The sequence below is a fragment of the Eucyclogobius newberryi genome, unplaced genomic scaffold (genome assembly GCF_026437365.1).
Source record: "Eucyclogobius newberryi isolate DKJ021-1_F unplaced genomic scaffold, fEucNew1.0.hap1 SCAF_20, whole genome shotgun sequence".
Taxonomy (NCBI): Eukaryota; Metazoa; Chordata; class Actinopteri; order Gobiiformes; family Gobiidae; genus Eucyclogobius; species Eucyclogobius newberryi.
In genome coordinates this window covers 16,898,891-16,923,564 of record NW_027315835.1, presented here as the reverse complement: position 1 = coordinate 16,923,564, position 24,674 = coordinate 16,898,891, and the positions used below count along the sequence as shown (strand labels likewise).

At 39.7% G+C, this 24,674-nt stretch overlaps 1 protein-coding gene across 1 annotated transcript in view; it reads right to left on the bottom strand.

Annotated features, from left to right (window-relative positions):
- Nucleotides 1-8,358: 8,358 nt before the first annotated feature.
- lrp2b (low density lipoprotein receptor-related protein 2b) overlaps nucleotides 8,359-24,674 on the bottom strand; it is a 30,309-nt gene continuing 13,993 nt past the window's right edge. Inside the window, exons 40-80 of the mRNA XM_072456895.1 lie at nucleotides 24,456-24,621; nucleotides 24,212-24,370; nucleotides 23,849-24,138; nucleotides 23,562-23,765; nucleotides 22,215-22,457; nucleotides 21,997-22,122; nucleotides 21,429-21,548; nucleotides 21,169-21,300; nucleotides 20,890-21,091; nucleotides 20,524-20,819; nucleotides 19,196-19,712; nucleotides 18,343-18,498; nucleotides 18,097-18,267; nucleotides 17,795-18,018; nucleotides 17,541-17,718; nucleotides 16,812-17,008; nucleotides 16,494-16,739; nucleotides 16,292-16,417; nucleotides 15,711-15,830; nucleotides 15,533-15,649; nucleotides 15,316-15,432; nucleotides 14,537-14,674; nucleotides 14,325-14,447; nucleotides 13,598-13,726; nucleotides 13,395-13,526; nucleotides 13,180-13,305; nucleotides 12,957-13,100; nucleotides 12,718-12,883; nucleotides 11,904-12,032; nucleotides 11,618-11,838; nucleotides 11,367-11,549; nucleotides 10,804-10,923; nucleotides 10,638-10,725; nucleotides 10,474-10,538; nucleotides 10,225-10,396; nucleotides 9,404-9,470; nucleotides 9,197-9,319; nucleotides 8,997-9,074; nucleotides 8,823-8,885; nucleotides 8,608-8,667; nucleotides 8,359-8,532 (exon numbers count right to left, since the gene is read on the bottom strand). Of these exons, the coding sequence (XP_072312996.1) occupies nucleotides 8,506-8,532; nucleotides 8,608-8,667; nucleotides 8,823-8,885; nucleotides 8,997-9,074; nucleotides 9,197-9,319; nucleotides 9,404-9,470; nucleotides 10,225-10,396; nucleotides 10,474-10,538; nucleotides 10,638-10,725; nucleotides 10,804-10,923; nucleotides 11,367-11,549; nucleotides 11,618-11,838; nucleotides 11,904-12,032; nucleotides 12,718-12,883; nucleotides 12,957-13,100; nucleotides 13,180-13,305; nucleotides 13,395-13,526; nucleotides 13,598-13,726; nucleotides 14,325-14,447; nucleotides 14,537-14,674; nucleotides 15,316-15,432; nucleotides 15,533-15,649; nucleotides 15,711-15,830; nucleotides 16,292-16,417; nucleotides 16,494-16,739; nucleotides 16,812-17,008; nucleotides 17,541-17,718; nucleotides 17,795-18,018; nucleotides 18,097-18,267; nucleotides 18,343-18,498; nucleotides 19,196-19,712; nucleotides 20,524-20,819; nucleotides 20,890-21,091; nucleotides 21,169-21,300; nucleotides 21,429-21,548; nucleotides 21,997-22,122; nucleotides 22,215-22,457; nucleotides 23,562-23,765; nucleotides 23,849-24,138; nucleotides 24,212-24,370; nucleotides 24,456-24,621 (6,461 nt within the window). The 3' untranslated portion in view covers nucleotides 8,359-8,505. The remainder of the gene's footprint in view (nucleotides 8,533-8,607; nucleotides 8,668-8,822; nucleotides 8,886-8,996; nucleotides 9,075-9,196; nucleotides 9,320-9,403; nucleotides 9,471-10,224; nucleotides 10,397-10,473; nucleotides 10,539-10,637; nucleotides 10,726-10,803; nucleotides 10,924-11,366; nucleotides 11,550-11,617; nucleotides 11,839-11,903; nucleotides 12,033-12,717; nucleotides 12,884-12,956; nucleotides 13,101-13,179; nucleotides 13,306-13,394; nucleotides 13,527-13,597; nucleotides 13,727-14,324; nucleotides 14,448-14,536; nucleotides 14,675-15,315; nucleotides 15,433-15,532; nucleotides 15,650-15,710; nucleotides 15,831-16,291; nucleotides 16,418-16,493; nucleotides 16,740-16,811; nucleotides 17,009-17,540; nucleotides 17,719-17,794; nucleotides 18,019-18,096; nucleotides 18,268-18,342; nucleotides 18,499-19,195; nucleotides 19,713-20,523; nucleotides 20,820-20,889; nucleotides 21,092-21,168; nucleotides 21,301-21,428; nucleotides 21,549-21,996; nucleotides 22,123-22,214; nucleotides 22,458-23,561; nucleotides 23,766-23,848; nucleotides 24,139-24,211; nucleotides 24,371-24,455; nucleotides 24,622-24,674) is intronic.

Here is a 24,674-nt window from a genome sequence, read left to right as displayed (position 1 = left end):
AGGCACTTCCAATAATCTATTCCACACATTAGTGGATGCACTGAGAGGCATGTGCCAAGATGTGCTTCAACACAATCGAATACAGAATATCTGTGTTCAGGGGAAAAAACTATAGCATCCACATAAACATCTGCATCAGGTCTAATTTGCACTTTCTATTAAGGAGCTTCACTTTGTTCAAACAACACATCCAAAATTGGGGGTAAACCAGGCGTATATCAGGACTAGAACAGGACAAAACCAATTCTACATCAGGACTAAAACAGGACTATAATAGGACCAAAGCAGGACGAAAACAGGACCAAAGCAGGACCAAAGCAGGACCAAAGCAGGACCAAAGCAGGACCAAAGCAGGACCAAAGCAGGACCAAAGCAGGACCAAAGCAGGACCAAAGCAGGACCAAAGCAGGACCAAAGCACGACAGAAAACAGGACCAAAACAGGACTATAACAGGACCAAAGCAGGACGAAAACAGGACCAAAGCAGGACTAAAACAGGACCAAAACAGGACTAAAACAGGACCAAAGCAGGCCTAAAACAGGACCAAAACAGGACTAAAACAGGACCAAAACAGGACCAAAGCAGGACTAAAACAGGACCAAAACAGGACTAAAACAGGACCAAAGCAGGACCAAAGCAGGGGCAAAGCACGACTAAAACAGGACGAAAGCAGGACCAAATCAAACACACCATAGACACTGGACATAGACATCAGTAAACATAATTAATTGGTACATCATCATAACACTCTAACAACCATTTTTGGCAATATGATCTTTTTTTGAAAATATTAAACCAGAGAAAAACAGATGACTAAAACTATTCATAGTAAGAGAAAATCGTAGTGTGGTGCTCTACCAAAGTATAACTGAGCAGCTATTTCCTTAAGGAGAAAGCTTAAAGTAGAGCATTGTGCTAGGATTTGCAGATACATTACATACAATTGTATGTACATTGTCACATGAAACAATGGTCCCTATTTCCAGTATGCATTTTATTCTCGAGCTGAGCAGTTCCTTGGCTCTCACATGCCTCATTGAATCCCAAACAGCAGCAGTGTTCCGCTTTAAACTTCCAGAAAGCGCCTGTCCGTCCTGCTACACTTGGCCCACGTTCTGACCTTCTTTTTCTCTGTCCAACTCTAATTACACACTCGGAGAAGGGCTTAGCGGCGACATCCCTCACTGTCTTTTTTGCCTCTATACTGAAGGTTGTTCCAGCAGCAGAAGCAGCAGCATATGGTGGTATTACGCAGCCTCCTTGATTTGAGATGCTATACTGGCTCTGGGCTGGGTATCTCTGAGGATTTCACACGATACAATGGAGGAGATTAGAAAGTGGTGGCAGATTAAACTCAACCGAGACAAGAGGAGGAGGTGTACGGAAAAGCATCTGACACAATAACAATCCTCTTCCAACATTGTTTCTGAACATAAAGCTAAGAGTGTCGCCTTTAGAGATGAGCAGAATGTGGACGCACAATGGAAAAAGGTAATTAGAAAAGTGGCACTATTTTTGAAAAGGCAATTATCTTGACAGACAGGTGCTGCAGACGCCCACACGCTTGTGCAATACACACTACTGGAGACAGTTCAATGTAGAATCCATGTCAGTGAGAATAATGAGATAAATCCAGCCTGTTCAAACCCAGTGGCCAAAGAGTTGGGCTCAGGTATTTGAGTTAGAAGTGGTGCTTCATCACTGCACCACTGTTCACTAGTGTTGTGGCCTTGGCCGGTTTCTGACCCTTTATAAAGCATAGCAGAAGAAAAACTAATTCTGCCATTTAATTCAGCTGGACAAAGGTTTTAAGCGTGGAGAGTTTTGCCACTCATCCAAGTAGCTTCTTCAGTTCATCTGACTGAGGACAGAGAGAAAGAAAATAAAGACTTTTAGATGAAAGTCAAAAACAGTGTCCAGATGACTACAGCAGAATCTTCTACTATGTCATATATGGAGAAATGTCTTCATTCTTCAAACTTTTGTCCAATTGACACAATTCAAGTTTCTCTTTCTTGCTTTGAAACCTCCCTGGACGACTGAAGGATGACACAGAAGCGCTTTCTGTGCCACTGCCACGGTTTATAGATCAGGGGACAGGGTTCAATTCCTGGTTATGGCAAGTTTACACAGTTTTCTTGAATAAAAATAAGACAGAAAATGAGAAAAATAAGTAAATAAATAATCAGACTTTGGTTGGCTTAACTTGTCCAAACTGTAACTGCTAGTGACTGTCATTTGCACACCAAAAATGGTCAGAACAATTCCAATGAAGTGTATGGAGAGCAGTGGTTCCCAACATTTTTAGCTTCAAGTACTCCCCAAGCTTTCTCACACACTCCAAGTACCGCCTTCTTGAGCACTGGGCGAATACTGTAGCAAATACTAGTAGTATTATCAATTTATTACTGCTATATTTTCTTGTTTTAAATATATATTGATGTCCAAAATTGTCCAAACATGTAAACATGTTCCATTCGAATACTATTCACTTTCACCTACTTTGAAAATCTCAGAGCATTCTAATCCGCGCACCCCTGCTTGGGAAACACTGCAGTAGCCGAGAGACAGAATAAATAAACAGGATTACCCCGACATCAGCCCATTTAGCATAATACAGGAATTTAAACTTTGAGTGTTTTTACATGACCTTGTCTGTTTGTTACGAGCGTCCATAACCCCACGCCCACACACGCTGATGAGATTCATATCCTCTGACCGGCGGTGGGCAAAGATTGGACCAGAGTGGAGTCATTGTGCCATTTTATTGTTGTGACATTGTGTTTGGAGGCTTAACCCTGTGCCCCTGTCCCGCTCGCACACCGCCTGTTCTGTTTACCCCGGGCCTGTCTGCTGCTGGGACGTCCCGAGGCAAAAAACAATGGATAAAATGGGACAGTTATTCAGAATTTAATACCATATTTTCCGGACTATAAGTTGCATCTTTTTTCATAGTTTTGGCCGCCGTGCGACTTATACTTATATGTATACTTTTATACTTATTGTATGTGATATTATTTGTTATTGTCACACTTGCAACTGCATTTCATACTCCAGTGCGACCTATATATGTTTTTTTCTGCTCTATTATGCATTTTTGGCTGGTGCGACTTATAGTTCGGAAAATACAGTATGCTCTATTTTTTTTTCTCTTTTCTTTTTTTATTCTTTCTACTTTTACTCCTTTACTTGCCTTATGGTCTACCTGGTCCAGCTCGTTATTTGTGTGTGTGTTTTTTGGGTGTGATTTTGGTGCTCTTTCTGTTGTTAAAAGTTAAACTTAAATAAAACAAAATGCAATAATAACTCAAGCCTTTGGAGCAAACTGTATTCATTAACATATAGTTTGGAATAAAGAATAAGACTGTGAGCTGAAACCATAATCGTTCACAGTGATGATTAAATGTGACTGACAATCTGTCAATGCGCTAAAGCGACGCTAAAGCCTGAAGACCCCAGAGCATTCAGGTTTTTGCAGTCATTAGCTAATCACACAAACGACAACATGATGCGCTAATAATGTTGCACTAGTCACTACAGTGTCCTGTGCGTTCTCCACAAGTTAGTTTTATGGATGTCCCGATATAACATTTTTGTGTTACAATTATTTATGATTATTAGGGCTAAAGACATGTCCTGTTGTTCGACTAAATGGGAAGTGGCTTGAAACTAGCAAAAGCTCTAAACTTTCTGACCCAAACTGCCCTTACAAGACAACAAGTGCACAGGAACAAATAAATAACAACATTTTATATTTAAAAAAAAGTACTAGAAAACAGTGTATTAATGTCAAAAGGAATATTAAACTAATGATTAAAAACTGAATCTTCAAGTAACTCACTGTCTCCTTTCTGCCACTGTCCCATATAAATTGTTATCATCAAAATTAAATAATAAATTGACTTATGTTAATTTTGATTGACTAAGACACCTTTAAAAAAATAATAATATGTAAGTTAACTTATCACTTGTTGTATATATAAAAGTCTTATACAATCAGGTTGACTTTTTTAGAGCGTAGATTGAACTGAAATCCTTTTTTTTGCGTCTAAAATGGTCACGGTTATTATTTTTTTGTTCGTACGATTACATTGTGACCTGAATAATCACGATTATTGATTAACCTATTATTTTTGACATCCCTAGTGTGTATATTACAGCACATGTTGTTGCTGGCTGTATTTATAACTTGATCTAACAATGCCAAAATGATAAAGAAGCCAGTCCATTTACTTAAAGCTATGTATTATTTTACACTTGTATACATTTTAGAAAACGTGTTTCCTCTTCAACCTAAAGATAAAAAATAAAATTATAAACTGCAAAAGTGGCCATTTGTTTACATAAACAGTTACATCTGATGTGATTAATCTAATTTATTTCTGGTGACGAGGAAAAGTATGCAAAAAAGGGCAAACTAAGGTGGCAAAAACAAGATTAAAGAAGTAAAAATGTATCGTGCTATGTAATACAGTTCTAAGACATGTGGGCTTTCCAAACCTCATAATACTTCTACCTTTATTTCAGATTTTAGAGAGAAAACCAGACGAGGTCAAGAGGCAGACGGGTTTTAAGAAGATTATGAAGAAAACAACGAGCGACGACCACCTTCAACGCCCACACGGGATAACAACGTCAATTGTCAAAGGGGAAATTGAATACGACATTGTCAACACAACATGTGAAAGTACTGCTGTGGTAAAAGAACACAGGGTTTTAACAAAAGAGGGAAAGCCCCATTTTAGCTAAGTTTAATATTTGGGATAATTTATGGAAATATAAGGAATTCATAGAGATTTAATCAGAAACCGTATTGTTAATAATAATGTAATAATATTGGTGGTGAATGGCTTGACAAGAAAAATAGTTAAAAAAATAAAAAGCTCAGTAATAACACAACATTATCCATTTTTAACTAAGTATTTATAATGTCTGTCTAGGGACATTTGATAAGACAAAAAAAGTGATACATTGATTTTAATAAACAATACAATGAATGCAATTAAAGTCTCACTATATCAACAGGAATTTCCCCAAATGTTATAATAAGCAGAACTGATCAACCCCGTGTTTACAAGCTCCTGATGTATTGAGAGGCTTTTTCACATCCCATTTATCATCCAAAAGGCGTGACATAATTCACATCATCTATCAATTACTGTGGGTAGAATTAGTATTGAAAACGCAATTAATCACCAAATTGTCCAATATATTCCCTGACCATTAAATGAAGACAATTTTGCAGCGTTTTCCCCCCCTTACAATCTCACATCATGTTCCATATTGCAGAACCTGACAAAAAAAAAAGAGTTAAGTGGTCGTTTCTGTTTACCTTACGGGGGTAAGCTCCGTCACCCCGGCCGCGCGTAATACGCCTCTCCCCAGACGTGAGCGGTGTGAGCCGGACACTGGGGCGGGGGATGGTCGCTCCTGGGCTGGGTCCCCCCGGTCGCTCCTCTGTCTTTGTCCGCGCGCCTCTGTGACAGTCCGGTGAGTCCGTGCGGCTGACAGGAGAATCCCGTTATGCTTCGGTTTGCCCGGTGCGCCGTTTAGTCTGGAGCGCACTGACCACGCCCCCTCCCCGCCCCCCGCTGTCACTCATGCCCCGCCTCCCCGTGCCGCGTTCACGTACTCGCATGTGTAACGCGCTCACTCACGCGCAGGTGCACATGCGTGTTACATAGCAAATGGTATCATGGTTTATTCATTAGTATTATCATTACCCATGGGGTTTCAGAGTGATGAAAAGCTAACACTGTTGCCATAGCAAATAACGATTGAAAACAAAAATATTATGGCTTTTGAATGGGTCTTATCTTCCCGTGTATTCATTGGTTTGTTCATCTCGACCACTAGCTGTCCATAAACCTGAAGGTCAAAGGTTCGATTCCAATTGGACCAAGTGTCCATCGTGTCCTTGGGAAAGACACTTCACTCACATGCTTAGTATTGATGTAAGGATAAATAAATAATAAGAATAAATAGATAAATAAGGGGAAGAAGAAAAAATAAACCAGAAAAGGGCAGGACCAGAGAGAACACAAGTGAATAAAGTAAGAAAATAAAGGGCATCCAACAAAAAAGGGTTAAAGCATATCAAGTCCCAATTTGTCCATTGTTTGTTAAATGTGTCTATTTTCAAATTGAGTTCAGAGGGTTTTTCCACCCCATTGTGCACATGTTGGTTATGATATTAGTCCAGTCCTTAATCGTTGGAGCGGTTTGAGTCATCATTTTTTTTGTGATGGCCGCCAGGAGAGTGTTCCAAAGATAGCCATCCAGTGTGTTCATGGTGGGGGTCCTGCTTTCTCATCATTCTGAAGCCCATTAGGTGATATTTGACGGCTTTTGCCCATTCAAAAGACAAAATAGCTATGGCATCACCATTCTGAAACCCTGCCATTCCTTTCATAGTATAAGAATGACAACTAATAATAGCTTGAATACACTTGAATATGTATGAATGATAATAATGTGCTGTAAAACTCAACACTGAAAGCTTCATGTGATATCATAGACTGCTGAGACTTTTATTTCAGTATTTTTCTTTTAACATTTAGCACAGAGAACAAGGCTTTTAGCAGCACCTCCCCCTCCCCTTTTCAACCAGTCAATTACAAGTCCTTCACATCCTTGATTATCTGTCTGCGGCTTGTTTTGGCTGCTATGTCTGGGAGGTTTTGAGTGTGGAATATGCATGAAACCTCAACATGAAGCAAAAGCGTTTGTCTTGTTCCTCTGCGCTCTCTGTTCTTCAGTCAGCTCATTCTTGGCCTAGTTGTTGTAATCCACAGGAGAGAAGACCTTAATGTGTGAAGACATTTTATTCAAAAAGAGACACAGCTGCCCTACTATCAAAGAGATGATGACAAGGCTTTTGATCCAAGTTTAGAGAAGAAATTATAGATTTTTGTTTGAGCAAAGCAGAAGTGAATGTTTCAGAAGGTTTGCAGTGACCAAAAGAGGCGTAAAGTCAGACACATTTTGACTCTGTCCTGAATTTGCATGCAGTATTTGGGTCAGAAGTTCTGACAACAAAAACCTGTAAATACTGCACTGTAAATAAGTGGAATAAATGGTTTTGTTTTCTTTTTCTCCACTTTAAAAGTCCTTCAACAAGAAAGAGATCATGTAAGTGAAACCCATGTAGACCTGCGCTCGAACTGTACGAACCTGAATTTGCATGCTGTATTTGGATCAGAACCAAACAACCCAAATTCCCAACAATGTAGATAAATAGTTTTCTTTATTTTCTAGTTCTAATCCTCATGTCTAACTCATCAACAAAACACAGAACATAAGACAGAACCAGAGAGCATAGAACAAAGTAAAATCAACAAGCAGCTCATAACAAATAAATAAAATAAAATGACGGTACATTTAGTCCAACAAAAAAGTCTCATTTTCAAATTATGTCTGAATGTAATTTTTTTTAACTTTGCATATTTCCATTTCAATCCAGTCCTTGATTGTTGGTTCACTTTGTGTCATCCACTTCTTTGTGACAACCTTCTCTCCAGCCGCCAAAAGGATGTTCCAAAGACATCACTTTATTGTTTCCACAAAATTTGTGGCCCAAAAACTATGTCAGAACGGTCTTCAGTGCTTTATTGATCTCAGTCCAATGTTTATGAACTTGACAGCCCCAGAGCATGTGATAATGGTGGGCCTCCTAGCAACCAGTCTCTCCAACAGTTAGAATTTCCTTCACTTTGACATGATACAATTTTCCAGATTCCCACAAAAGACAGAATTCTTTCCACTGAAATTTATATTCTTCGTCTTTCTTTTCAATTTATTTTTAATATAATTAGTAGAATGACTACCCAAACTACATATACACAATATACACAATCTACAATGTACATGGCTAAATTAATATAGTTTATATACAATTCCTCCTGAAAGTTCTGATTTATATGCCTTCAGTCAGAGGGTTATATTGGGCATTGCTCTGTTTATTCTATAGATTATAATAACTATAATAGTCCAGTTTCTCCATGACAAAGATTCTTTCAACATATCGGAGCATTTCATTTGATATTCTTTTACAATCTGGTAGAAAACCTTTATGCTTTCTGTTATTACCTTGATTGTAGCATAAGTATTTTATATATGTGCTGATTCTGTTTAGCTGCGTATGACTCTTCTCTTTTTAAGTAAATTAAGTTCAACTCATAATGATTATTTATGTTTGTATCTGATTGTATTGTAGTTTAATGTTATGTAAAGCCCTTTGAACTACTTGTGTAGTAATAAGTGCTCAAATTAATTTTCTTTATTCAATTTCTGAGTGAATGTGTGTGATTGTGCAAATAAAAATTGCAGGCAACTGTGGCATAGACATAAACATCGGGAACACAAAATATTATTTATTTAACTGATTATACAAAAATATAATTGAGTACTTGTACAAAAAATGATTAGCAATGACAATCTGTTTTAATTATTGTAAAACGAAACATTTAAGCGATCTGATACAAAACAGTCTTCTGCAGTGGTGATCATATGTCGGAGTCTGGGCGATTGTCCTAATAAATAAAGAAAACAACAGTAAAACAACAGACTGTAGGATTATTTAGTGTACATTTTGTGCTGTTACTCACTGTGTAGATGGGGTTTTGGAAGCCCCCCTTGGAGTCAAAATCACTGATGGGGTCCAAATTCTGGCAATAAAACCAAATACAAAAAGAAACTGGTGTTGTTTTAATAATTTCTTTCATTAATTAAAATGTTTATATGTTCTGTTTAGTTCGTATTTGCCAGTTCTATCTGTAATATAACTATATAACATAATAGAACTGTTTTTGTAGATTCATACCACAGTCTTGGGAGCAGCAGTGTCCGTTAGCTCTGTATCGTCTGCAGCGTTCTCAAAAGACCCCTGAAAAGAAGAGAGTGAGAAAAGACCCCCACAACTTAAGCATCCTCAAGCAGAACCACAACAACAAATACATATTTCTGTATATTTCTGATGAAGAGCTGTTGATCAGACCTGGTTTGCAATGCCATCTTTTGGAGGTTCACTGACAACCTGGAGCTCATCCATGTACAACGGGTTATTTACATTTTTCTATCAAGAAATGAGGAAAACATTGACAGATATATATCAATTTTACAGTAACATAAATGCCATTTCATCAGTGTCAAAAAATAATAGTAATTTTCTGTATATAACAAATTTAAATCACTCACCTGATCTGAACTTTTTGGAGCTGAAGTTTCTGGCACTGCACTTGAAGTAGAAGGCTGTGATTCCGCTTCGTAGGCCAGATTCTCAAAGCTCTTGTCCTCAGGCAGCAGATTGGGCACGGGCACCTGTGTAAAATTGTAAGTTGAAATACATTTTTGGAAAAATACACAAATATACGCATCAGGAAGCTGAACTGTTGCTGTACAGACCACTTCATCAGGATCCAGGCCTGTTGCATTCATCTCAGTCTTCACATCATTAGAAGGTGGATCATTTCTGAAATCATAGTTGAAGTTACATGTATTACCCTCGCTGTGTGAAGGAAAGGTTTCACAGGTCTTTCCTTCCTGCTGCTGTCAGACTTTATAACAAACACTGCTAGCCCTGAACACTTGCAATACTGACTTAACCATGTGCAATACCGTCATATTCATGTGCAATTACTGTCATACTCACACGCAATTAATGTCATATTCATGTGCATATAACTGATCTAAATAAGAGTGTTAGTGTTATTAGTATTATTTGTCTTATGCCAGGTATTTTTATTATTATTATTATTTTATTTTATCTTTATTTTTATTTTCTTCCCTCCATTCCCTATTAAGATATGAGAGGACCTGTTTACAGGAGTTTTGTTAATAAGAGTTTTTGTTTTTGTTCATAAGAGTTCTTCTATTCCTATAAGTTATCTGTCCTTTCCAACACCAACATTTCCCCATGTGTGGACAATAAAAGTCATATCTTATCTTATTTGATGGGGTAAGGGGCCTATATCACTATGCTGAACCGTTTCACTTTATAAAGATTTAGTCCACATATTTGCCATATTAATTTTGTGGTTTCAACTATCAAGACAATACTCAAGTGAAAAAAAAAGATTGAAATTTCAGCTGATACAGAAGTTTCATGCAAATGCAATCATATTATTGTGACTTTTCTTTCACCATCATTTCAAACTATGGACAGTTGTGAGGTCACGTGAAGCTAACCCTGTCAGAAAGTAGAAGAAACGTGTCTTGTGTCTTACCTGAAGCGCGACAGATTGGTCATAGCAGGCATAGAGGGCATCGAGGGCATCGAGGGCATGCTGGGAAGACTGGCGCGAAACCGTTCTATGACGTCAGTCTTCTTGCGCGCAGTGTAGACAAACGCAACGAGCACAGCAACTATTAGTACCGTGACCCCGATGGCAATTCCAGCTGAAAGAAAGACAGAAAGTAGAAAAAAAAAAAACCTGCCACACTATATATTTTTTGTATTTTCAAATGATCTATACCAGATGTTGCCAAAAGACCGGATGTGCTCTTCTCACAAAAATCTCCATACCACATCAGAGTGCATCTGTGTAGCACAATGTATATAATGTACATTTTATTTTCATCCAAGGCAAGTATATCATTTAGGTTTCACTACGCTTAAAGGTAAATAAGGTTTCCGCACATGCAAAGGGCCTTGTTGTCACTAAAGTAGCACGTTCCGCCATTTTGACACTGGCAGGGCGGGGGCATAGTGGGAGGCGGCTCAAACCCTGCAAATACAATTGAGATGAACAAAATCAAGCAGTGATTGGAATGTTAAGGGAAAGTTTTGATCCTGTGAATATTACCAGTGTCACAGTCGGTGTTGCTGCCTGGAACAAAAGCGGTGCCTTCGGGGCAGGCGCAGGTGTAGCCTCCCGGGCGGAGCAGACACAGGTGGCTGCAAGTCCCTTTACATGGGTTCTTCACTGCACAAACACACTAGGACTGAGCTTTTTTTTTTTTTTTTTTTTTAAATGTGCAATTCAATGTTTTCAGGCTCATAATGCAATTACCAATTAGATTTAAACTAATGCATGAATCCCAGGCAAGTCGAAACTACTGGGTTAGCAGAAGAGGTAGTACTGAGTTAAATTGACTCGAGTAAACTTTGTAGAAATTGTACTTTTCCGAGTAGTTTCCAACTTTTTCTCCTACTTCAGTCAAATGTGTTTTAAAGTATTGTGATTAAGACACAGATTTTAAAGACAGACGCTCTTAATGTTACGTACACACCTATATGTAACCTGAACAAAGGTATTTTCACAATGCCTTTACATCTATTAAAGGTCTTCAAAGTACAAAACCAATGTCTCTTCAATGTGAGGTTTTAGTTATAACTGGATGTAAAAAAAAGCTTTGTGTAACTTACTGTTGATGGAGTTATATCTCTGCTTCTGATACAGGGACACTTGTGTGAGCCACGGCCCTGCAGTCAGGAGTTTGGTCTTGAGTCCGTGCCCAAACTTGTCCTGTCTGTAGACTTCTCCCTTCTCCTGTGTGCTCCAGTAAACGCTGTCCTCAAACACGTTCACACTGAGAGGGTTCTTGACATCTAAAAAAACAATACATTTACATTTATAATTCAAGTGTATCATCATCTTCTATCCATCACCTCCTCACCTATGAAGACAGCAGTTCTGCGGCCGTCTCCAGAGGGCAGGACTGACTCGATGCGGCTCTCTTTGGAGTCGGACCAGTAGATGCGGTCGTTGTTGGCGTAGTCTATTGACAAACCCGTGGGCCATCCCAGCTGCTCTCCCACAAGAACCTTCCTCTGCTGACCGTCCAGCCACGAGCACTCGATCTTAGGGTCATTCCCACTATCGGCCCAGTACAACATCCTGTCCAAATAGCACTTGTGTTATCTTTTGGTCAAAACACTTCTTAGACAGTCTTTTTGTCTCACCCCAGGCGTGGGTTAACGGCTACAGCTGATGGGTATCCCAGATCAGTCTTTACCAAATGTTTTCTGTATCGTCCGTCCAACATGGCCACCTCTAATCTTTTGACTCTGGAGTCCGCCCAGTACAAGTTTCTGTTGGACCAAAGAGTAAGGTTTAACATTTAAACCACTGTAGACATCTTAGCCTTGGGGTTTTCATTAAAATAAAGTTCTCAAACCTATAATGAGCTCCTCCTGGTGGTAAATCTGCAGATCTATTGTTCCCTTCATTTAGAGTCAATTCTATCTGCATTTTTGTCCTCCATTTGTTTTTGTTTTTTTTCAGCATTGCAGCAATGCTTTGGTTTTATTTTAGACCCAGTTAAGCCATAATTTAGACCTGGAATAGTGACCTGATCTTTTCTAGATTTGGTGGTACTCAAAAAGACAAATATTTTGTAAAGAAATATTTGGTTTTAAAAGTTTAGGATCCACTGCTTTCAAATATTGAATGTGTCTGGAAAATACCTCCAAAGCCAAGACAGAATTTAATTTGTATGCACAAAACTGAAGTAAGGAGCAACTTCTGTCAAGCTAAACAATGGAAGCATGGACGGTAAAACCAGAGGAGGTTCATGGATTAAAAGGCATTTTAATTGTTGCAGAAGGAAACTGGCTATTTTATTTAAACAGGTAAATCCTATTGCAGCAATGAAACTAAAAAGAACCCCAAGTACTTTTTGATAAGGCGCCATTATAACATGGTTAAAATTAAAATCATGGTAAAAAAATCAACATCAACACAAAGCACTGCAGTGAAAAGAAAATGTCCTCTGACCTGCCAACCCAGTCCACAGCGATGCCGTCTGGTGAGGTGATATATTTGATATCCAGGACAACAGCAGCTCCAATGTTATTGCTGCCATCATCTACAGAAGGGATGTACGCCCTCTTTATGGCTCCTGATACTGCGTCTTTACTTGCGACAGTGAAGTAGACCATACCTGAAACACACAGATTCCACTGATTTACTGCCATTGATGTAAAAGGTGCTTTCATGTGCCACTCCGGTCCTACTGAATCCGGTGTTGTTGTGGTCGTAGTCGTAGTCCATGGCCATGATGCGCTCCTCTTCTTGCAGGAAGTCGTGATAAGCCTGAGTTTGAAGGTTAAATCTCCGGATGCGGATGTTTTCTGGCAGAAGCAGCAGTGGAGGGGGGCCTGAAACACAACACCAGTGTCATATTTGTTGTTTAGCCTTGACAATGGTAACGTTTGTTGATTGAACAGGTTTTCTCACCCTCCGCCTCACACTTGTCCCCATTCCCCACTCGTCTGTATCCAGGGGAACATTCACAGTCATAGCTGCCTTTTGTGTTTTTACAGATCTGAGGGCAAATGCCAAACTGCTCACACTCGTTTATGTCTGCATAAAAAAGAAAAAAAAATACAAAAATATATTAGTTAATAGCATATCAGTCATTTTGATTGCTTCTTCATGTTACTGGATTGTACCAATGCAAGTCAATGTGTTTTCTGGGTCCACTTTGTATCCGGCTCGGCAGGAGCAGATGAAGCCTGTCCCGTTCAAGTTGAGGCAGTCTTGTTGACACAGCTTCTCCTCACAGGTGCGATCTTGGCCAAAATCTAAAGCCACAAACAGAAACATGACATACATCCCACATTTTTAGATGTTTGTGGAGACATTTGCTACTCACTGCAGCCTATTTCGTCTGTGAGGTCCCCACAGTTGTCGTTGTGGTCACACACATAGGGCAGAGCCACACACTGCCCGTTGGTGCATTTGTACTGGTCCAAGGTGCAGGGGGGCAGCGTGGGCTCACGGCCTGAACCAAACAGCCAGAGTTAGTCATTGATTCAAGTACATGCTGAAAGTGGAGTATGTCCCATCATCGCTTGTCTACTATGTAAATCACTGCTTTGAGTACTCACTCCCCGACACTACAAATGTCTGTCTGCGGATTTGTCCCTAGATAAGATAATAGCAGTTACATAAACTTATCAGACTAATCTCAAACAATGATTACACTTGCAGTAATCTGATTGTTTAAATCGTTTTTTCCTATCCCATTATTAGAGATTTCCCTTTTCTTGTCTTTGTAGTTCATAAGGAATTATAGATTTAAAAACTATTCCTGGACAGGTTCTGGATTAGATGATTAATGACGCATTCACTCAACAAGTCACCATACAATCAGTGTTTAGTGAGGGCTAACAAGAATAAACTGAAATGAAATAAGGGAAGAAATAGTTTAAAAAGCAGTTGTGTGATCAAATGTATGCATTATTCATTTACGCTACTTTATGCTCTACAATAGCACACACCCATATATGATATGTTCATTTTCAAATCACTCTGATAAACTAAACCTGGTTAAATAATTATCCATATGCACAGTACTGATAATGTGTTTGTGTTCGTACAAAGCTCTTCTTTCTCATCGCTGCCGTCTCCACAGTCGTCTTTCTTGTTGCAGAGCAGTCCAGAGTAGACACAGTAGCCATTTGCACATCGAAACTTGGAAGGCATCTCACAAGTTATGTTCACTAAAAGACAAAAATATCAAATTTAACCAAAATACAATAAAATATAGTTCTTGACTGATGGAGTATCATAAATATATTATAAAACCTACAGCATAGTGTAAGTTGTTCATCGGAGCGGTCGCCACAGTCATTGCTGCCGTCACACACAAAGCTCTGGCTGATGCACAGATGGTTGGTGCATTCAAACTGATGCTGTGGACACCAGCGGCCTCCTGGGTAACGAGTGGCTACAGGGGCAGACATCAGCTCTGACTCAGTATATGTAAAAACAATCCTTATTATGTCATTGAACAAACAAACTTTGATTGACATGTTTCCATTTATTTAATTGATGAGGAAGAACAAGAATACAATATAGAACTCAAAGGTCAAAACCCACCGAGGTTCCGGAAGTAACATTCCCCAATCAATCATACAATTCTGCAAACTGTTAAATAAAAATAACCTTTAATGTTTAAATAAAATTATAGGTGTTAATACAGCCACTAAGGAACCTTTTTTGCATTTGACCCAACTTCCCCTGGGGCAACCTGTCAGGAGCAGTGGTCGCTGCAGTGCATCACCCAAGGACCCATCTCTAGGTCTTGTGCTAGGCTACTCCTGTGGTTGTAGGATTTTATCTATTGTGCATGTTCAGGGTTGATGGGGGAAATAGAAAAAAAGCAAACTCTGCACAGAAAAGCTCTAAGTTCTAGCCACTCTGTCACCATCCCATCCAATTTACAATATGGGACCCCTAATATGTAATTTGAATATATTTATGTAAGAAATATAAATGGTCTAGTACTTTATTTGAATTAAACAGCAGGACAGCACGAGAGGAAGAAGGGAAACTGTGTAGTTGACAGATCCTAAAGGACAAACTTACGGCAGCTGGTCTCATCAGACAAGTCTTTACAGTCTGCGCGGCCGTCGCACTGGAGAGACTCAGGGATGCAGTGCCCGGAGTCGCACTGGAATGTGCCAGGACGACACGTGTACAGCTCTGGACATGATGCCAAAGGAGGATTTGTTTAATAATGAGTATAAGAATGAGTTTAACAAAGTATGAACCTATTTGAGTTTGGGTCTGGGGGTCAACGTACCACAGTCCCGCTCATCCGAGTTGTCCCCGCAGTCGTTGTCATGGTCACACACCCATTTCCCGGGAATGCACTGCCCGTCGTCACACTTGTATTCACTCTCAGAACAAGGCCTGGGTTCTAAGAGGGATAAAAATATGTAAACATTCTGCGTACATATTCAGGACAATGTAATACTTACGGCAGTTTCTTTCGTCCGAGCCGTCCCCGCAGTCGTCGTTTCCGTCACATTTCCAGCGGATGGGGACACACCGGTGGTTATCACAGCGGAAATCACCCACAGGATCACAGGTCACTGCCTCTGTCAAGTCAAGTTCAATTACTGTGAGCTCCACTGAAACAGATCCTCTTTTCCAAAACAATCCTCTTATTTTAGTTCTATTTATCATTACTTAATCCAGGCATGTCCAAACTAGGGCCCGGGGGCCAAATGCGGCCCTCAAACCAATTTTTTTTGGCCCTCCACCTTCCTGCTATGTTGGCCCAAACAACAAAAAGTAGTACTTTTTACTGTGAAATTGGGAACATTCAGGCATATTGATGTTATACAAACCTAATATTAATGTTCTATGTCTAATTAGAGGTGTGGAGGCTCATCGCAACTACGTCAAATGCAACATATCGAAGTCATTCAACAAATTCGACATTGTCAAGTTGTTTGTGCCCCGTTAAGTGTCAAAATGCGGCCCTTGGTGAAAAAAGTTTAGACACCCCTGACTTAATCGATCTCTAGTCACTTCAAAGTCAGAATTTCAAACAGACCACATCCTTGCTCGTCACTGTTATCCAGGCAGTCGTTGGTGCCGTCACAGCGCGCCCACATCGGAACACAGCGGTAGTTTGTCTTGCAGGAGAACTCGGTCTCGTCACATTTGTAGTCAGGACCCACTGCAGAGACAGATGCCTGTTAAATAAATTCACTTTTCACGGTCAAATCGCTCTAAAACTCAGAGGCATTACTCACTGCACGTCTCGTGGGGCTCGTCGGAACCGTCGCCGCAGTCGTCTAGGGCGTCGCACACGTAGCTCTGGGGCAGGCACAAGCCGTTGGCACACTGGAACTGTCCCGGTTTACACGTGCGCTGAGAGCAAGTGTCTGGATCCTCGTCACTGCCGTCCGCACAGTCCTTCAGCCCGTCACAATGCCACGACACGGGGATGCAGTGCTTGTTTTTACACTGGAACTGGTTATCCTGGCATCTGTGGTCACCTGTTCAGAAAAAAAGATCATAAAGATTTGATTTCTTATACTTATAGTGGTTAAGTGCAGTTATTATCGTACTGCACAAGGCTGCGTCCTCGTCTGAGTTGTCGGGACAGTCTGCGTGACCGTCGCAGATGAAGCCCGGATAGGTGCAGTTTCCGTCCTGGCACTGGAACTGGCCGATGGGACAGAATCGAGAGGGGCAGGTCTGCGGTTCATCTGAGCCATCGCCGCAGTCCGACTGACCGTCACACTTCCACCAGATCGGTACACATCTGGAAAAAGAAACACAAAAGCCCAAAAAAATTTAAACAACAAGAGGGAGTAGCTATAAGAGAATTTACAGTGGATGACCTTATAGCTACTGGAAACTGGAATATTTCTACAGTAAATTGAATCATAATGTGTATGTTTTCCCATGCTTTTGCAATGCTTGAACCTCGGCCTTGTACCATATTTTCCGGACTATAAGTCGCACCGGAGTATAAGTCGCACCAGCCAAAAAAATGTATAATAGAGAAGGAAAAAAATAAGTTGCACTGGAATATGAAATGCAGTGTGAAAATAACAAATAATATCACATATAAGTTGCTCCGGAGTATAAATATAAGTATAAGTTGCAGCCCGGCCAAAACTATGAAAAAAGGTGCAACATATAGTCCGGAAAAAACGGTAATTCTGTTTGCTCTTCTATGATTGATGTTTTATTTTTATTTATTTGTTATTTTTTACTTTTAATTTTAATATTATCCTAAAATCATCCTAAAAATACCCATAGTATATAGAATAGAATAATAGAACACATACTTCTCATTGTCCCCACATCTGAACTGTGTACTAGAACAGTCCGCGACACACTGGATTTTGAAGCCCACTGACAGACCAATGAAGTGGTCGGGACATTCACAAAATGCTCCTTGTCCTCCAGGTTTGATCAGACACAGATGACTACAGGTCAAATGATGGGAAGTGCAAGGATTTTCACCTGAGAACAACAATAACAACAACATTTACATATCATAACCATTTTAAAAGACAAAACTCTGCGGTGTTTTTCTTACTCCTGGGTTGTCTGTACGGATGGTAGACGTGGATGTCGTAAGGCCGGTGTGTGTTGTTGTTCATCACCGTTCGCTCTGCTCCTGTGTACTTATGCGCCTTCTCCACAGAGTGCGTGTTCCAGTCAGTCCAGTAAACCCAGTCCTCGAACAGGCTGATCGCAAACACGTGAGGAAGGGCCCCAGCTATGGCTCGATGGCGATTCTTACCGTCCATGTCTGCGAAACTGCCCACAAGCAAGTTTAAATGAATACCTCTTATACCAGACAATTCAACTTCTGTTATGCGGGATAAATGTGCTCACTCCAAATAACTAAGATGAGCATCAGCAAAGAAGATCTTGTTGGTGGTGTAATCTATAGTCAAAGCATTGGGCCACTCCACTTTCGTCGTGATGATGGCACTGACGTTGCTTCCATCCATACCAGCTCTGCCGATATACGGCGTGTCTGCCCAATCTGTCCAATACAGCCATCTGGAAAGCAGCAAGATCCCCAAAGATTAAACATGTCTTGTCATGTCACTTGTGTCGTGCGCCAGTGCCTTTTACCCATATCTAGGATTGACGGCAACAGCTCGAGGCCGGCTGATGGTAAAGGTGTTGTTTCCATCTTGGAAGTGCCCAGTGATGAGTTTTTTCTTGTAGCGTCCATCGAGCTCCATCACATGAAGAGAGCCGTAGAAACTGTCTGTCCAGTACAGCTTTCTGTAAGTGGAAAGGAACTTATTAATAGGTGACGCTCAGCAGCCTCTCATATATGGACAAACCAGGAAATCAGTAATGTCAACCGGCTAAAGCTCACTGTAGAACTAACTTTGAAGGATCAGCTCATACAGAAGTATGAATTGTGTATATTTGGAATTCAAAATGGTCTTTAAGTTGGAAAAATATCTGTTGTGTGTGAACAAGGGCATAGAAAGACATTTACATTTCTGTTCAAAGCATGTGGGTGATTATTGCTTGAGTGTACAAATAGTGCTTTAAGTTGCCTATGTAGAGAAATACTATTAGGTCAAACACCCAACATTGTATACATTTATATTATTAATGCAGTTATTTATAAGCTTGGCGCCTTTTCGAAAAAATCCTTCCTTTGTTAAAATAGTTTTGTATTTTCTTTGTTCTGTATTTTGAATATTTGTGTTTGTGCTCCATACCATAGATATGGTTGTGAGCTTTAAATAAATAAATAAATACATAAATACAAATAAATAAATTACATTAATTAATTAATGAAATAAATAAATATGTTCATTTTAAGTTAAGTCTATTTTAAGTTAATTCAAGTCAACTGAATCTTCTAACCCTGTCAACTACTAAATATTTAATTTAATTTTAATGTTTTAGTTTTCAGAAAGATATATTAAGTATATTTTAGTTAAATGTTTCTTTGTCAAAGTACCTGCCAACCCAGTCCACAGCAATGCCTTCTACTCCAAGGACTCCGCTGTCTGCCACAGTCTCTCTACCCGTCCCATCCAGACGCATTCTCTCAATCCTTCCAACTCCGACGTCCAACCAGTAGAGCCTCTTCTCTGAGTGATCAAAGTCCAACGCCACAGCTTGGGACAGCCCCTGCAGCACGACGCTCAGCTGTGTCCCGTCCGTGGTCAGGTTGCGGATGTAGTAGCGGTTACTGTAGAGCAGGTACGGGTTGATGCCACTGTTTTGGCGACAGGTGCGACCGTCTGCTTCCCGGATGTACCCAGGGGCGCATTTGCAGTAGTAGGAGCCCACGTTGTTGTCACAGAGCTGGCTGCACACGGAGGGCGTGCTCTCACACTCGTTAATGTCCTCGCAGGCTTTCCCATCAGGCATCAGTGTGTAGCCCGGGTTACAGGAGCAGAAGTAACCGGTGAGAGTGTCTGTGCAGAGCTGAGCACATTTATGGACAGACGGGTTGCTGCACTCGTTGATTCCTAGACAATGACAAATGAAAGCAATGTTTATCTTTTTATTGTAAAGTCAATGATTCTGATTAAAGCGTTCAAATTATTTACATAAACATAACACAATATGCACATAAGTAAAAATGTCTGTGAATGTGTCAGGATTAGCTATAAAGTCATAGCTGTCATCCACTCCAGTCAAGATTGTTTGACTAATTGATAATAGTGATTATTTAAGTCATAATGTAATCATAACTAAAAACTAGTAAATGTGACTATTTCAGATGCAAAGTTTTGTAATTTCAATTCAATCTATACTACAGAAAAGGACCTGAATGTAAAGTGCTTTCAATGTGGCTGTTTTTATCCGCAAATACAAATCGACTTTATTGATATAGCATTTTATAAACAAAACAGTTTCTAAAGTGCTGCACCAACATAAAATAACAGGCATAATAAGTGCTCAATTTGATCTCACAAATCCTAAAACAATAAAACAAATCAAATCGAAATCGTAAACCATAAAACAGCTTTAAATTAATTTTCAGAAAGTCAATTTCATGAAGCTGATCAGACACTTTTGGAACAGTAATGTTTTAGAAGGAAGGAAAATGAAGGTTTTCAGTTGTGTTTTGTTATGTGTCAATAATCATAAATAAGTGTTATATCATAACTCTTTTTCTTTTTAACAGTAATCGTAAACATATTGTCATCCTACTGGGCAGCATCAGGCAGAACAAGAAAACCACAACATAAAACATAAATCATTATACAATTTGTAAGGTAAAAACAGTTAATAAAACATTCACACACAATAGAAAATGCAGACACTGTTTCTTACCGCAGCCTTTCTCATCGCTGTTGTCTGAACAGTCCTTCTGTCCATTGCACACCTTGTGGAGGTCAATGCACTCTCCTGACTTGCAGAGGTACTGGTTGGGGGCACAGGTGGGTTGAGGTGTCACACACAAACTGTCTTCCTCATCAGAGCCATCCAGACAGTCCGTCGTCCCATCACAGATGTAAGTCCCCCAAATGCAGGCCCCGTTTTTGCAGGTAAACTGGTTGGAGGCGCAGGTGTCGTAGGTGCAGCCCAGCTCATCACTCCCATCACCACAGTCGTTTGTGCGGTCACAGCTGGAGGAAAGAGAGAGGAGTGAAGTCACACCTTTTATAATACTACCTCATTATATAAGCGTGTAATTACTGGAAAGGCAGGAAGATGCAGCGTCCGTTGGAACAGCGAAACTCATTCATATGACAAGTTCTGTTTGGACAGTTTTGGAGCTCATCAGCTGCATTGACACAGTCTTTTTCTCCATCACAAACAAAATTGAGAGGAATGCAGCGAGGGTGGCCGGGGTGCCAGGTTGGACAGGTAAACTGGTTTGAACTGCATGTGCGCTGACCTAGAGGTGACAAAATTAAAATGCCATAAATTATATCAGACACCACAATGACACATGGATTCTTTTTAAGGTCTTACCACACTGTAATTCTAAAGCCTCATCGCTGTTGTCCCCACAGTCGTTGTTGCCGTCACAGACCAGGGACTGAGGGATGCAGTTTCCGCTGGTACATGTGAACTGGCTTGGACCACATGTTCTGATTATATCCTCTGGAAAAAAACAATGTTTTTTTTTTACTGGTTGATTTTAGAAACACTATGACACTTTTTTATTCATTTTTAAATTCTAGAAATTAATCTCTAAAAAGATATCTATAAAATAAATGTAGGTCGCTTACTACAAGATGGAGGTTCATCCGTCCCATCATTGCAGTCTTCAAATTGATCACAGACCCAATCCTGAGGAATGCACTTCCCTGCATCGCAGCGAAATTGGTCCGGAGAGCACGTTCTACCCGCTGCTCACACAAAATCACATGTTGAGAAATAATAATCATGTCTCGGCAACACTTCAGGCATAGATACAAAGCCTTTATAAATGCTTGTTAACCATTTACTAATCATTGATGAAAATAAACTAATCATTTATAAATGTTTGAAATTATTTGCGATTCATGAACAAAAATGAACAGATCATTAACTATAAGGCATAGCTACGAATCATGTATAAATGTTTCGAAATAATGAACTATTAACAATTAAGAACCCTAACATTAACCCTATTCCTAACTCTGGTAAATTATTATTCAATTATTATTAAATTAAATTATTATTAAATAGTTTTTTGTGTCAATGGTTAATCCCGTACATATTTATAAATGCTTTGTTTCTATGCCTTATTCTAAAGTGATACTCTAAAACAAAACCAACAGTGCATTTAAAAAAATTAAAAAGGCATAAACTAACCACAGAAGAGAGGATTCTCATCACTGTTGTCTCCACAGTTGTTGTTGCCATCACACAAATTTTCAGGGTAAATGCAGATATTGTTATTGTCACATTTAATTTGACCCGCAGGGCACGTTCTGTCAGCTAAAATAAACAAATAAAAAATTGTACAACAGTTAAACCACGGTGATAAAGTGGACAAAAGTGCAAATTCCAATAAACCACATAAATCTCACGGCAGTTAATTTCGTCCGAGGTGGCGTTGTCTCTGCAGTCGTTGCGCCCGTCACAAACCAGAGCCGCGCTGATACATCGGCCGTTGACGCAGGAGAACTCGGTGGCAGGGTTACACGTTCGGAAAGGGCACCCTCTCTCGTCGCTGTTGTCGCCACAGTCGTTTGTGTAGTCGCAGGTGTAACCGAGCGGCACGCAGCGCCCATTGTCACATGTGAAGTCCATCGCTGAGCACGTATGGAAGGCTGCAGATCAGGTGATGCATTAATGATGGTGTAATATGCTTGTTTTTGTAAAGAAATAATGATTATCTGTTTAATGGTGAATTAAAAAAAAACGTAAGAATAGCATCTGAATTAAAAAATTGAATTAAAAGTATTTATTTATTTTATTTCATTTTAATCTTTATTTGTTTTTCCCCTCCATTCTTTATTAGGAAATGAGAGGTTTTGTCTATAGGAGTTTTTGTTTATAAGAGTTTTGTTTATAAGAGTTCTACTTAAACTAATCAATTTAAACTTCCTATAAGTTATGTGTCCTTTTCCTCTGTATCTACTGCGTTGCAACAATGAAATTTCCCCATGTGTGGACAATAAAGGAATATCTTATCTTATCTTAAAAAAGTCATTGTCAATCGCTCTTCCAGTTTCTCTCCAAATGTTCTCTTTAAAACATGTTTAATTGCCAGCAGATGGCAGACGAGGGAAGTTCTACTATGATATTTGTGTGTTATTTCTTATTTTAATTTAACTGTAAAATGTAAAAAAATATATGTTGCATGTAAATAAATAAGAGCAGACTGGATTTATAAAGCTTACGGATTTGTCAGAGACTCCTGCAGTAGAAGAGGATAGAAACACAGTGGTTTAATACCTAATACAGAGTTAATTTTGACAAAATGTGTAATTTAATGGTAGTTTAAGTCTAGATTTAGTCAATAATCGTTTTTAGTTTTACTTGTCTAGTTTTAGTCTATGAAAATGTCATGTTAATTTAGTCGACCAAATACATAATAGTTTTAGTGAACCCAAAAATATATAATTTATTTTAACAGATGTGTTTCTTGGACGTTGAGTTTGTTTTTGCTCTATTTGAGGCTCTGGGAATAAACAGTGAAGCTAGTCTGCTGTTTAGTTTTTCATGATTTGACAAGAATATTTGTACCTTAGTTGACAAAGATGTCTACTTTAGTCATAGTTTTAGTCGACAATAAAGTTTGTCATTGTTATAGACTTCATGATTACTTTTTATTTAGTATTAATCAGCAAAAATTGGACATTGACGAAAACTATAACAAAAATATTTTAGCTGCAGTAATTAATAATAAGGCATTTGTTGATCTTCCTCACCACACACTCTCTCCAGCTCATCCGAGTAGTCGTTGCAGTCCTTGAAGCCGTCACACTTCCAGCGCACAGAGATGCACTCCCCGTTCAGACAGGTGAACTGCTCCGGAGCACAGCGCGTCCCAGTGTCTTTGATACAGTCTTTACCGTTGTTGGCTAAGTACCATTTTCCATCATGTGGGCACTGGCACTCTGGACCCGATGGACCTGAGAAATTGTGTAATACATACAATCGTCTTTCTATATTTAGCGTTAAAAAAGTAAATAATATGTTTAAATTCAACTCTTACCGGACACACAGACATGACTGCAGCCCCCATTGAACTGCATGCAGGTATTGTTACAGCTCTCCTGTTTCGAGGGCGCATACACGTGGATATCATTAGGTCTGTACTGCAAATCTTGGACAAGAACTGCAAAGTCTGAGCCATCTTCCTTTCCAGCCCTATAAACTCCTCTTTGTGTCCAGTCCGTCCAGAAAAGGTCCTGCTTAAAGACGGTCAAGGCGAAAGGGTACTGGACTCCCAAAAGGATCAGTTGTCGATTTGCACCTGTCAAAGTGGATCGCTCAATCTTGTCCCTGTGGCAAAGAGGGATAAAGTTCAAGTTACTCCAACAAGCTGACTTTGACAAAGCTTGTGACAACCACATACATTGAGGAATCAGCCCAGTAGAGCATCCTCTCCTCATAATCAATCGACAGTCCATTAGGCATTGAGAGACTTGTGTTGACAATCGGCATCCGGAAATTTCCAGCCAGTGTGGCTCTCTCAATCTGGGCTGGGTAACCCCAGTCAGTCCAGTACAAGTATCTATGGAGACCAATATTATGACCAATGATTGATGAAACTTTCATAAAATAGAACTCTATCCATCTATGATCTATGATAATTGTACCCATAGCATGGATCCACAATGATGCCTCTAGGACGGTTTCCCTGAGCTACAACTGAGTAGTTCTTTCCATCCAGCCCCATGGACAGAATATCGCGTCTGTAATAATCGGTGACATAGAGGCGCTTGTTGATCCAGTCGTAGGCTATGCCCTCTGGATCATCCAAGTCTGAAATTGACCAGAGAAAACATAAAGACAGAACTTCACTATAATATAAAAGT